General features: G+C 40.7%; 1 protein-coding gene across 1 annotated transcript in view; it reads left to right on the top strand.

Moving 5' to 3' along the window:
* SCN10A (sodium voltage-gated channel alpha subunit 10) overlaps positions 1–12,335 on the top strand; it is a 92,264-nt gene that overhangs the window by 2,657 nt on the left and 77,272 nt on the right. Inside the window, exons 2-3 of the mRNA XM_061395969.1 lie at positions 581–708; positions 4,975–5,055. Coding sequence (XP_061251953.1) covers positions 581–708; positions 4,975–5,055 — 209 coding nt within the window. The remainder of the gene's footprint in view (positions 1–580; positions 709–4,974; positions 5,056–12,335) is intronic.

The raw sequence follows: 12,335 nt of genomic DNA, 5'->3' as shown, positions 1-12,335 counted from the left end.
CTGAAAAAGGGGAGTGTGTTTGGGAGCTGGGAAGGGCAGGAACCAGCCATCTTAAATATGGTTTGTAGAGAAAAATAAGAAGGCACTGGAATGCCTTTCTCTCTCCTCTCACTTGCCAAGAACCCACATCCTCCCTAGATGTTCAGAGGAGTGAACCAGTAGAAGGTTTGAAAGGGGAGACCTAGGAGGTAGAGAACAGAAGGACCATTCCAGGGATGTTCCACTAATCAGAAGAGGAAATAAATGCAACCAGAACTCCACCTCCCTGCTGCCAGAATCCTCCCCCTTGTATGATATATCTCACCAGCCCTGGGTCAGTTTCCTATTCACTGGGCAGCCTCGGGGGCCCATCTGGTGTACAGTCAGCCACGGGGGTCTGGGGTCTTTCTGGGAGTGAGGACATGGCTTTTAGTTCTTGATCTTCTCTGTCTGCCCCTCCATTTGCCTCTCATTGACTCATAGGTTTCAGAGCCCTTGTCACTCATGAGCCTGAGATGATCTCACTTATGTTCAAATCCATGGTTGGGTGAGGATGTGTGTGTCTCACTGGAGGTCCACTTTCTGTTGTGTTTTGTTTTAGACATTTATGGTGCTGAACAAAGGGAGGACCATTTCCCGGTTTAGCGCCACTCGGGCCCTGTGGTTATTCAGTCCTTTCAACCCGATCAGAAGAATAGCCATCAAAGTGTCCGTCCACTCATATCCTTTGCACGGTTGCTTCTTCCACATGTTAGAATCAGATGCTGCCAACTGTGTCCTGTACCTTCTTCAGGGGTTAACAACGGGGCCTTCCTTCAATTGAATCCTAAAACAATAGGATCATTAAATTGAAAACAATGTTTGTGGTTTTAATGTGTTCAACACCTGAAAGCCGTCCCAAGACAGAGGAGGTATTCATGTAACCCACAGGTGGGTTGGGGTGCATGTAGACCAGTCTGGGTCCACCTGTGGGCATACAACTTGTAAAGGGCACCCAGGCACATTCTCACCATATGTGGCCTGCTCTTCCACAACATAATAACCAGGAAGGCTTTATGGTTTGGGCAGATGAGAGGGGTAGGTTAGTTCTCTGTGGTCTAACCATGCTGGACAGTGACTGCTTATTTGTCAAAAAAGCAGCCCTTCCTAGTGGGTGAAGAGAACAGCCTGTAATGGGCAGAGTGAAGATTGTCTCACTGGGATCCCACTGGTCATGAGGCACTGTCTAGAGCATTAGTTACCGCCCAAACTACCAGCAGGTTAAAAATGTCAATAGTCTGAGGTTCATGCCATTGGGGAATGCAGTAGTGATTAGAAACACACTGCTCAAATGTCTGTAATATATTAATTGCTTTAGGTAGCTCCAGAACTGTCTCCAGCTTTTGTTTTCTTTTTTTTTTTCCCTCAAGGCAAGCCAAACTAGGACAAACAAGAGACTTTGGCTTGGTTTCTAAGGATCTTCCCTGGTGACTGTCCAAATTGGAAGTTCCTAATAAGGAATTCAGCTGTGGCTTCTAGGAGGTTGATTTGCAAGAACATCCTTGCCTTGACTGGCCTGGCAGATGGCAGCCAGCCTCCTCTGAGTTGAGGGAGGACAGTAAAAGAGCTCTCATCTCATACTCTGGGGCAGCTTGTTGGATTGCTGGGTGGCATTCAGTGAGCTGGTAGCTCACTACATTACATTTAGCCTTTACGTGTTTTGCCTTTATCGCCAACCTGTGGGAATGACTTTCTTAATTCAGTCTTGTTGTTGTTTAGTTGCTAAGTCATGTCCAACTCTTTGTGACCCCATGGACCGTAGCCCGCCAGGCTCCTCTGTCCATGGGATTTCCCAGGCAAGGATATTGTACTGGGTTGCCATGCCCTCCTCCAGGGGATCTTCCCAACCCGAGGACCGAACCTGCATCTCCTGCACTGGCAGGTGATTCTTTACTACTGAGCCACTAGGGAAACCCAATTCATTCTTAACTTTCCTAATACTACGGAAGGGCTTCCCAGGTGGTGCTAGTGGTAAAGAACCTGCCTGCCAATGCAGTAGACATAAGAGACACGGGTTCAATCTCTGGGTTGGGAAAATCCCCTCGAGGAGGGCACAGCAACCCATTCCAGTGTTCTTGCCTGGAGAATCCCATGAATAGAGGAGCCTGGCGGGCTACAGTCCATGGGGGTTGCAGAGTTGGACATGACTGAAGCAACTTAGCACAGCACAGCACACAATGCTATGAAAGAGTATTTACTGATAATAACAGCCTCCCACTGCTAAATGCTTGCTAAGCATGAACACTGTCATAGGTACAAGAACCCTTGAAGAAGGGATTAGCATCTCCGTCTTATATATGATGAAACTGATACTGGGGCGTTAAATTAATTGTGCAAGGCCATATAGCGAGTTAAAAAATCCGGACTACATCCTGCATAGAGTAGTGTCAGCAATAAGGAAGTAGGATGTTAATGGAAATGAATTACAGTAATTTTTTCTCTAAGCATGTCATCTCTATATAGGTGTTTTTAAAAATATAAATTACATAAAAATTACAAATAAAAACAGCAAATATGCAAACTCCTTTTCATCCATTCTGGTTGATTTACATCTATTTAAGTAGGCAATGGCACCCCACTCCAGTGCTCTTGCCTGGAGAATCCCATGGACGGAGGAGCCTGGTGGACTGCAGTCCATGGGGTCGCTAAGAGTCGGACACGACTGAGCGACTTCACTTTGACTTTTCACTTTCATGCATTGGAGAAGGAAATGGCAACCCACTGCAGTGTTCTTGCCTGGAGAATCCCAGGGACGGCGGAGCCTGATGGGCTGCCGTCTATGGGGTCGCACAGAGTCGGACACGACTGAAGTGACTTAGCAGCAGCAGCAGCAAGTAAGAAACAGCTATTTAGAAGTAAAATCCCATTAAGGAACCAAAGTGTACTAGTAAATATTCTTTTTATCTTGAGATTTGATGAATTGCTGGGTGGAGTCACAGCTGGACAGAAAAGCTGTTAAGGGTCTCTTTCTCACTAAAGACTGCATTGATATATTTAAATCTCATGAACTTGGTAGCTCCAGCCCCCAGAATATTCTCCCAGATATGGAATTCTCAATCTCCTATTATTAATATTTCACCAAAATTATAATTCTAATCAAATTTTCTGTGAACATTTTCACAAGTAATACTATCAGAATATATCATCATTCTTTTAAAGGTTTGTGGAGATATAATTTTAATTTAATCCTTGGGTTAACATTTTCCCCCCACATGAACACATTTCTTAATTCAATTGCAAGTAAACAGGAAAATGTTGTTTAATTAGTAGAATTTCCTTTTTCAAAATAGATGGGTTCCTAAGTAACTGTAAAACAGAGTACATTAAAGGCATCTACAGAAAACTAAAATAGTTATAGATATTTCTGCTCAAATTGAAATTATGGAAGAAAAGTGATTCTCTCGCTCTCTGTAGGTCAAGCTTCTCTTCAGGTGTTGTTTGTCTTTAGGAAGTAACTGTTAGGAACCCCGCTAGTCCCCAGAAAAACGTCCAATCGGAGATATTTATCTTTGGACTTTGCCACCAGTATTTCTGCCCCATCTATTTACCCTCGTCCACTCACCTTCCTATTCAGTATCTCTGTCCCCTTCTTGCAATTTATTTGCCCCTTTAATATTCTTTAAAGGGACAAAGATATTTTCTTTGCCTTTAATATTCTTCCCTCTTACTCACCAGAGTTCTCCTTGACAGCCTAATCCTGTTTGGAATCTTCTCCTTAAGCAAACATTTTACCCACCTGTGCCTGCCTCCACCATTCCTAACCAGATGTCCACTTCCTCAGTGTGACTGACCTCAGCTAAGTTAGAAACACAATCTGACTACCCTAATTCCCATGAAAGCATGTGGCCCTCCCCTTATCTCTAACTTCCTCGGAATACAGTTGTCTCCCCTGCCCCTGATCCATAGGACATACATTCCAAGACCTGCAGTGGGTGCCTGAAGCCACAGATAGTACTGAACCCTCTGTGTTTTTTCCTATACATTCCTACCTATGATAAAGTTTGATTTATAAATTAGGCACAGTAAGAGTAACGACAGTAATAAAGTAGGAAAATTATGACAAAGTACTGTAATAAAAGTTAGGTGAATGTGCTCTCTCTCTAAAAATGTCTTATTGTGCTGTACTCATCCTTCTTGTGATGGTGTGAGATTGAACACCTACAATGATGACATAAAGTGAGGCAAATGATGTAGCCCTTGGGACATAGCATTAGGCTACTATTGACTTCCTGATGATAAGTCAGAGGGAGGCACATCTGCTTTGGGTGACCCTGGATCATGGAGCCATAATGATGTCAATGGTTGGGTGTCAGAAGCAGACAATGTTGATGGTTGGGGATCCCTGGCAGGATGAAGTTAGAAGGCTGAGATGTCACCACACTAACTGAGAATGGTGGGTAATTTCACGCGTATTTTCAGACTGCCATTGACCACACGTAACTGAAACTGCAGAAAATGAAACCATGGTTAATGGAGGGTAGGGGTGGGGGCTACTGCATTCTCTTTGTCTTTTAGGGGAAACGAGACATTTGCAGGATGAAATTTCAAGCCATACTCTACAGTTAAATTCAAGTGTCAGGGAAGAAGGACATTTTGGAGAAGGGATTCTGTTTCATCTTGCTCAGTTCTGTTTTCAGACAATTTGAGGACACATCTCAGCACCATCACTGACTAACTGTATGACTTTGGAAAAATATTTAAGCTTTGTCAGCCCATTTTCTTAGCTCCAATGTATAGATAATAATATCCACCTATAGGTTAGTTGTATTAGAAATAATGTGGACGAAGTATTCAGCGAGAGTAGGCACTCAGTGTTAGCTGTTATTATGTGACAAGACCATAAAGTTGATCCTAGTGAAAGAGTTATTAATTTAATCAATTCAGTGTCAAGGTGATCAGCGGTGACCTCAGGAAGACATGGTGACTTTCAGCTTCTCCTTAACACGACCCTCTCAGGTGGTTCAGTTTATTTATAACCATCACTATTTTGGTCAATTGTGTGGGCATGACCCGAACAGAACTTCCGGAGAGAATGGAGTGAGTAGATTTGCTGTCATTCTTGTGCCTTTCCTTCCTGTCCTCTCTTTCTCTTCCTTCACTGGGTGGCTTCTCTTATTCATCCAGCTGGGTCTCATTTGGGTAATGTGGAATCCTATTGCCTATCTGACTTTGCCACGGATAAATATCTTCTTCTCTATGGACTCTGTTTCATAAACACACGTATGATTTTCAGCTTCAAAGAGCTATAGATGAGTGGTTCTCCCTGGGGAGATTTTAAAAATTCTAATGCCTGGGTCCAAGCCCCAGAGGGTCTGATTTCATTGGTCTGGGGTGGCCTGGGTATATGAGCTCCCCGCTTCCCCTGGCCACTGCCACACAGACACTTACCTGCTAGGTGTACATCTGAATGAAACTGAGGGACGTCCTACTTGGAGAGAGAGGATGGAGCATAGTGAGGCAGAGCTAAGAACAAATGGTCCTGCAACATATTCTAAAAATAACCCATGAATAAAACTGTTTAAGTTATCATGGGTCATATACCTCAAAGTGACTATAATATTCCTGAGATTATTCTATCTCCCTAGGTTAATGATGGAATCTGTAGCTTCAGATTTGGGGGCCTTTCTAAAAACATCCTGCACCAACATATCTAGGACAGTTGCCCCTCACCCAGTTCAAACATAACCAAAAAACATATTTTTGGTATAATAACAGGAGCTCTGTAGAGTGTTCTCTTTTTCCAACTTTTAGATTTTTGCCTTTTACTGAAATCATGCTACAGTTGGAAATAAATTCTATTTCTATTTATTAATTAAAAAGAAAAATCAAGTGGTCATCTTAATTGATGCTAAAAAGAATTTTATATAGTTTGACATCTGTTTATGATTAAAAACTCTTAGAAAAGTAGAAGTATAAGGGAATTGCTATACTCTGATAAAGGGAAACCACTTTAAAGAAAGAAGCAAACATTATACTTGATGTGAAACATGGCAAGCTTTCTCTTTATGATCAGAAAGGAAAAAAGCAAAGATGTCTTTTTTATCAGTTTTATTCAGCTTTGTAAAGGAGATCCTAATCAGTGTAGTAAAGCAAGAAAAAGAAATAAAACATATAAGAATAAGAAAAGAAGTATCAAAGATGTCATGATTTTTAGATAATATAATTATGAACATAAAATAGCCATTGTAATCTCAAATTCCAACCAAGACACTTTTGAGACAGAAAAATGAGGTGGGAGAAAATAACGGACTCTACTGGATATCAAGATTTGCTGTAAAGCTCCAATAATTGAAACACAGTGCCATTGGCATAAGATTAGTCAGAGCAGTGGAAGAGAATAGTTGGCCCGTAAACAAACAGTGCACATACAGACCTTGAATTGGTGACAAAAACGGCACTGCAGAACAGCAGGGAAAGGGCATCTGGTAAATGATGATGAAGAATTAGGAATCCCAACAGAATAATTATATTGAACATCCAACTTTACACCAAATACAAGAATCAATTCTAGGTGGATTAAGGTCTAAATTTCCTTGTGAAAGACAAAGACATCAAGCATTTAGAAGGTTGAGTAAACCCCCAAAGAAGCAAAAACAAACAAACCACAGAGAAGTCTTCATGGCTTCAGGTTAGGGAAAGATTTACTACATGTGATACAAGACGCACTAGCCACAGAGGAAAAAACAGATACATTTTAGGATGTTAAAGAATTTCTGTTCCTCAGAAGACAACTTTATGAAAGTGAAAACACAAGTCTAGTAAGTAGAACATGCAACACCTATGCCTCAAAAGTGTTTATATCCAGAATAATATGCCCTTACAAATCAATTAGAAATATGTCAGAGCAACCAATTGGAAAAATGAGAAGATAAAGTAGATATTTCATAAAAGTAGAAATCCAAAATGGTCAGGAAGCATATGAAAATATTCTTAACCTTTTTCTTAATCAAGGAGATGTGAATAAAATAAAAGCATACAGAGAGATTCTAAATTGTGACTATACCAAAAATTGAGAAAGATATGGAGCAGCAGAAACTCCTATCTTGCTGGTGGGAATGTAAATTTGTACAACCCCTTTGTATGGCAGTGAATATTAGCAAATAAAGGTGAAAACACACAAACACGGTGATCCTCTGAGTATACTCTTAGGCACATACACTTAACAGAAATTCGTACTTACGGACACCAGGATGCGGCTGCAAGAACATTCATGAACATTCCCCACAAAAGTCAAAAATTGGAAATGGCCAAAATGTCCATACATTTTTTTAATGTGGACCATTTTTTTAAAGTCTACTAAATTTGTAACAATATTGCTTCTGTTTTATGTTTTCATTTTTTGGCCACAAAAATTTTAGTTCCCTGATCAGGGATTGAACATTCACCCCTGACACTGGAAGGCAAAGTCTTAACCACTGGACTGTCAGGGAAGTGCCTTATATAATTTTTAATGTATTAATTATCTCCGTTGTTTTCTTAAAAGGGGATAATGTATAGCACTGAATATGAATAAATTATAATTCCATACAACAGTCTTAAGAACATCAGTCAATTCAGTTGTTCAGTCTTGTCTGACTCTGTGACCCCATGGACTACAGCCTGCCGGCTTCCTGGTCCATCACCAACTTCCGGAGCTTGCTCAGACTCGTGACCATTGAGTCGGTGATGCCATCCAACTATCTCATCCTCTGTCGTCCCCTTCTCCTCCTTTCTTAAATCTTTCCCAGAATCAGGGTCTTAAGAACATAATATTGAACAAAAAAAGCCAGACACAAAAGATTCAAAAATATGATTCCATTTATACAAAATTCAAAAACAAGCACAACTTAACTACTTTGGATGTGTACTCAGGAGATAAAAAAATAAACTAAAAACACAAGAACAAAGTACCAAAAGTTAGGGTAGTAGTAACCCCTAGGGCAGAAGAGGGAAGGAACTTGTGGGTGTTCAAAATGTTTTGTTTTGTGACATGAGTAGTTGTCATACAGCTGCTAAGGACTGAAGTGTCCGCCACCCGAATTCATATATTGAAGCCCTAATTGCCCCCACCATGTGACTGTTAAGGAGAAGGGGCCTTTAAGGAAGTGATAAAGGTTAAATGAGGTTATAACGGCAGAGCTTTGACCCTGGTACCTTTGTAAGACAGGAGTGGATACCACAGCCCTCTCTACCATGTGAAGACACAGTAAGAAGTTTCCATTAGCAAGTCAGGAGGAGGACTCTCACCTGACCACGCTGGCACCAGCCCCTTTAACTGTGAGAAAATAAGTATTTGTCGTTTAACCATTCAATCTATAGTATTTTCTTGTGGCAGCCTAAGCTGACAGATACACAAGCATTCATTTTACAGCTAATTTATATTTCATATGCGTTTTCATTCTGTATGTTACATATTGGGCTTCCCAGGGGCATAGTGGTAAAGAATTCACCTGTCAGTGCAGGAGACACAAGAGACTTGGGTTTGATCCCTTGGTCAGAAAGATGCCCTCAAGTAGGAAATGTCAACCCACACCAGTATTGGTGTCTGGGAAATCCCATGGACAAAGGAGCCTGGAGGGCGACAGAGCATGGGGTCGCAACGAGTCAGACACATATCATAATGAAAAGCTTTCAAACAAAATAAATTTAAAATAAATGACTGTTGCATTAAAGGCAGAATACTGAAAAATAGTCAGAAGATAGTAGCTTGGTAAATAAATTGCTGTTAGAATTTTAGTTTATTCTTTCTCTTTATATAAAGTATATATACATATATACAGAGATGACATCGCATTATAGCATGTAAAATTTCTATCCTTTTTAACTTTTAATGCAAAAGCATTTTCTATCAAAAGTAAGAGTTATTTGGGGATTCTGGTTAAATGTGGACGATAGCATGAATATGTTTTACCCCAGCCCCCTGAAAATGCCAATGGAATGACAGCATGGGAACAGTATAAATGTACAAGAACAAAAAGAAGTAGAAAAGAAAGCACAGAGGACAAAAGATGTCAAAACACTCTCAGGAAACCAAAAGTGGATGGAGGACGGTGAATGACTCAGCAGACCAAGGCTTGTTAAATGCCAATGCCTGCAGAGAAGGATAAAAATGAAGACCAAGGCATTTTACCCTCTAAAACGCCAGAGCCCTGAAAATGTTGATGTGGTACAGGTGGCAAAAACTGAGACTGGAATGAGGGAAGAACATGGGAGCAGAGAATGTTCACTTGCTTTTCTAACAGCAAGAAATTAAAGAACATTCTTTAAAGTTGATACACAGGAATGAAAAATAACTATATTAAACAGTGCAAAAGTAAGCAGGAAAAAATATTATTAAATACAGTCAGATGATGGATAAAACAGAAGGGAAAGAGAATTAATGAGACAACATAGTAAGGGCAATGTATTGTATAGCTTTATTATAATTATAAATGTATATTTTCAAGTAAGTACTAGAACTGAAATAAAAACTTCTAAATTCAGAATCATACAGAAAAATAAAGCAAATAAAACACATCAGACAATGAAATATTTTAAAAACTATTAAAAATGTAACAAAGTAATATAAATAAACTGAGATCAAATCTATCATGTCAAGAAATATAAATGTATTTGACTCATCTGTTTAAAAAAGTCATATTATATAACAAAGCAGTACTGAATTCTATGCTGACTAAAAATATACCACTCAAAGTGACACAGAAAGGTCAAAATTTAAAAATGGGCAAAGATATAGTGAAGGTAGGTAGAACAGGAAGCAAGATCTTAATATCAGAGAAGGTTTAATTTAGCCCCAAACTTAATAAACAGGATAAAAATGACACTGCTGCTGCTGCTGCTGCTGCTAAGTCACTTCAGTCGTGTCCGACTCTGCGACCCCATAGACGGAAGCCCACCAGGCTCCCCCATCCCTGGGATTCTCCAGGCAAGAACACTGGCGTGGGTTGCCATTTCCTTCTCCAATGCACGAAAGTGAAAAGTCAAAGTGAAGTCGCTCAGTTGTGTCCAACTCTAGCGACCCCATGGACTGCAGCCCACCAGGCTCCTCCATCCATGGGATTTTCTAGGCAAAGTACTGGAGTGGGGTGCCATTGCCTTCTCCAGCCCTTGCCTTCTACATAATGCTAAATAATCCATAAACAATAGTGTATATTTTTGCAACAAATAATGTGGCAACAATGTTCGTAAATCAAAAATTATAGGAGTATTAGGGTAAATAGACAAGAACATTGGAAGGGGCATTCCCTGGTGGTCCAGTGGTGAGGATTACATGCTTCCACTGCAGCGGGGTATGGGTTTGATCCCTGTTCAGGGAACTAAGATCACACATGCAGTGCAGAGCTGCCAAACAAACAAACACAAAATCCACATTGTAGGGGATTCCAGTTCCAGTGCAGTCGCTCGGTAATGTCCAACTCTTTGTGACCCCAGGGACTGCAGCACGCCAGGCCTCCCTGTCCATCACCAACTCCCAGAGTTTACTCAAACTCATGTCCATTGAGTCAGTGATGCCATCCAACCATCTCATCCTCTGTCATCCCCTTCTCCTCCTGCCTTCAATCTTTCCCAGAATCAGAGTCTTTTCAAATGAGTTACTTCTTCATATCAGGTGGCCAAAGTATTGGAGTTTCAGCTTCAGCATCAGTCCTCCCAATGAATATTCAGGACTGATTTCCTTTAGGATTGACTGGTTGGATCTCCTTGCAATTCAAGGGACTTTCAAGAGTCCTCTCAACACCACAGTTCAAAAGCATCAATTCTTCATCCCACAGCTTTCTTTATAGTCCAACACTTACCATCCATACATGACTACTGGAAAAACCATAGCTTTGACTAGACAGACCTTTGTCCACAGAGTAATGTCTCTGCTTTTAATATGCTTGGCTGCAGTCACCATCTGTAGTGATTTTGGAGCCCAAAAAAATAAAGTCTCTATTTCCATTATTTCCCCATGGAAACAATGAAGTTTGCCATGAAGTGGTGGGACCAGATGCCATGATCTTTCTGAATGTTGAGTTTTAAGCCAACTTTTTCACTCTCCTGTTTCACTTTCATCAAGAAGCTCTCTAGTTCTTCTTCACTTTCTGCCATAAGGGTGGTGTCATTTGCATATATGAGGTTATTGATATTTCTCCCGGCAATCTTGATTCCAGCTTGTGCTTCATCCAGTCCAGCATTTCTCCTGATGTACTCTGCATATAAGTTAAATAAGCAGGGTGACAATATACAGCCTTGATGTACTCCTTTACGAATTTGGAACCGGTCTCTTGTTCCACATACAGTTCTAACTGTTGCTTCTTGACCTGCATACAGATTTCTCAGGAGGCAGGTCAGGTGGTCTGGTATTCCCATCTCTTTCAGAATTGTCCACAGTTTATTGTGATCCACACAGTCAAAGGCTTTGGCATAGTCAATAAAGCAGAAACAGATGTTTTTCTGGAACTCTCTTGCTTTTTCCATGATCCAGCGGATGTTGGCAATTTGATCTCTGTTTCTTCTGCCTTTTCTAAATCCAACTTGAACATCTGGAAGTTCACGGTTCACATATTGCTGAAGCCTGGCTTGGAGAATTTTGAGCATTACTTTACTATCATGTGAGATGAGTGCAATTGTGTGGTAGTTTGAGCATTCTTTGGAATTGCCTTTCTTTGGGATTGGAATGAAAACTGACCTTTTCCAGTCCTGTGGCCACTGCTGAGTTTTCCAAATTTGCTGGCATATTGAGTGCAGCACTTTCACAGCATCATCTTTCAGGATTTTAAACAGCTCAACTGGAATTCCATCACATCCACTGCTTTGTTTGTAGTACTGTTTCTTAAGGCCCACTTGACTTCACATTCCAGGATGTCTGGCTCTAGGTGAGTGATCACACCATCGTGAGTATCTGGGTCGTGAAGATCTTTTTTGTATAGTTCTTCTGTGCTTTCTTGCCACCTCTTCTAAATATCTTCTGCTTCTGTTAGGTCCATACCATTTCTGTCCTTTATTGAGCCCATCTTTGCATGAAATGTTCCCTTGGTATCTCTAATTTTCTTGAAGAGATAGCTAGTCTTTCCCATTCTATTGCTTTCCTCTATTTCTTTGCACTTATCACTGAGGAAGGCTTTCTTATCTTTTCTTGCTATTCTTTGGAACTCTGCATTCAGATGGGCATATCATTTCTTTTCCCCTTTGCTTTTCGCTTCTCTTCTTTTCACAGCTATTTCTAAGGCCTCCTCAGACAACCATTTTGCCTTTTTGCATTTGTTTTTCTTGGGGATGGTCTTGATCACTGCCTCCTGTCCAAACCTCTGTCCATAGTTCTTCAGGTAATCTATCAGATCTAATCCCTTGAATCT

This window comes from Bos javanicus, chromosome 22, assembly GCF_032452875.1.
Source record: "Bos javanicus breed banteng chromosome 22, ARS-OSU_banteng_1.0, whole genome shotgun sequence".
NCBI classification, from domain to species: Eukaryota; Metazoa; Chordata; class Mammalia; order Artiodactyla; family Bovidae; genus Bos; species Bos javanicus.
This window is presented reverse-complemented; position numbering and strand designations above follow the sequence as displayed.